The sequence below is a fragment of the Elephantulus edwardii genome, unplaced genomic scaffold (assembly GCF_000299155.1).
Source record: "Elephantulus edwardii isolate Elephantulus edwardi_28Jun2011 unplaced genomic scaffold, EleEdw1.0 scaffold00022, whole genome shotgun sequence".
NCBI lineage: Eukaryota > Metazoa > Chordata > Mammalia > Macroscelidea > Macroscelididae > Elephantulus > Elephantulus edwardii.
In genome coordinates, this window is record NW_006399772.1 from 1225411 (window position 1) to 1227367 (window position 1957).

At 48.9% G+C, this 1957-nt stretch overlaps 1 protein-coding gene across 1 annotated transcript in view; it reads right to left on the reverse strand.

Annotated features, from left to right (window-relative positions):
- The window catches only part of LOC102857892 (ATP-binding cassette sub-family F member 2-like), a 19537-nt gene extending 17995 nt beyond the window's left edge, over positions 1–1542 (reverse strand). Inside the window, exon 1 of the mRNA XM_006882675.1 lies at positions 6–1542. Within this exon, the coding sequence (XP_006882737.1) occupies positions 6–1542 (1537 nt within the window). The remainder of the gene's footprint in view (positions 1–5) is intronic.
- Between the last annotated feature and the right edge of the window lie 415 nt (positions 1543–1957).

Consider the following 1957-nt stretch of genomic DNA (forward strand, 5'->3'; position numbering starts at 1 on the left):
TGGGCTCACCTGCTGTTTTCCAGTAAGACCGTATCGCCCAATGATCTTCCTCATTTCTTCCTTCTCTTTGATTTCTGGGTAGCACTTCATCATGTACTCCAGAGGGGAGAGGTCTAAGTCCAATTGTTCTTGCAAATGCTGATGATAACGCCCTATCTTGACATGAGAGTGTTTTCGGATCATTCCATCTGTGGGAAGTAACTCTCCAGTTAACAGTTTCAAAAGCGTTGACTTCCCTGCTCCATTGGGCCCTACCAGAGCCACTCGTGTGTCGAGGTCAATACCAGACTCTAGGTTGTTGTAGATGCAAGGCCCATCTTTTGTATACTTGAAGCTCACATTTTGTACCATAATGACCGGTGGAGGGATCTTGCCACATGGTGGGAAATAAAAGGATAATGTCTTGTCACTCACAACTCGTTCTGTCAGACCTGAGGCCATCATTTTCTGTAGTGTCTTTTCTTTGCTCTGGGCTTGCCGTGTCAGCTTGGCACTGCCATGGCCAAACCTAGCAATGTAGTTCTTCATGTGTGCAATCTGGTCCTGCTCCCAGTGGAAGCGCTTCATCTGGTTCTCCTCAAGTTCCAGCCGCGTCTTCACATACTGATCATAGTTACCCGTATAATACTTCAGTTTCTTGTTGTGCATGTGAATGATGTTGGTACAGACACCATTCAGAAAATCTTGGGAATGGGAGACGAGGACCAGTATACGCTTAAAAGTTTTTAGTTCTTCTTCTAACCACACACAAGCATCGAGGTCCAAGTGATTGGTGGGCTCATCCAGCAGCAGCATGAAGGGCCGAATAAAGAGGGCTCTGGCAAGGGCGACCCTCATCCTCCAGCCCCCGCTGAAGTCTTTAAGCTTCTTGCGCTGCATGGCAGGTGTGAAGCCCAGTCCATGCAGAATCCTGGAGGCCCTCATCTCTGCCTTGTCAGCATCCAGCTCTTCCAGGCGCTCATACAGCTCCATCAGCTTCTCACATTCCGCATCCTCATGTGCAAGCCGCTCAGCTTCCTGCTCCAGCATGGCCCTCTCTGTGTCCACTTCCATCACACACTCCAAGGGTGTCTTATCACTAGGTGGCATCTCTCTAGTCAGATGATAGATGTCAATATGCTCAGGGATGGGCACTTCTCGTTTTCCAATAGCAGAGAGCAGCATGGACTTTCCAATTCCATTTAAGCCGATAAGACCATAGCGTCTGCCTGAGTTCAGTTCCAGTTTGGTGTCACTGAGCAGCTCTTGACCATGAAAGGTGAGTGAGAGGTTGATAATGTGGACATCAGTACTGTTGGGGTGAGAGGCTAGGACGCCAGTGACAGCTCGAGCTGCAGCCTTCTTCAATTCAAAGTCTTCTAGCTCCTTGGTCAGCAAATCTACTTCTGTGGCCTCTCTGCCGTTGGCCTCCAAATTCTTCTTTGCCATCTGTGGTTTTATAGCAGCATCTCCGTTTTCTTCATGTCCTTTCCTGGGTCGCTGTCGAGCTTTAGCAGCTTCCTTCTTTTTGGCTGCCTTTTTCTTGGCCAGATCAGAGGGCATGGTGATGAACCTTTGTGATGTGTTATGGACCTTTCAGGGAGCCGGCTGGCACCCTTCCTCCAAGATCCCTCGCAGCGCTCACAGGGCCTCGGCGCTTGGCTTCTGTCGCAACAGAGATACCTCCTCGGCCCTCCGCGTGCCGCCGGCTCTCCAGCCAATCACGGCCTCAGGCGGCTCACGACTCGACTCTGAGAAGACTCCTGGGAAGTAGGTGGTAATATTCTTAACAGGTTACCAAGACTCATCAACAACCCACATTATGCTGATGACAAAACTTTTGTTGCTGAAAGCGAGAAGGATATGAAACAGTTTCCCCAGAAGATCAATGACGACAGTCTTCAGTATGGATTACATCTCAACATTAAGAAGACAAAGATAAAAAAAAAAAAAGAAGAAGACAAAGATCCTCACCACA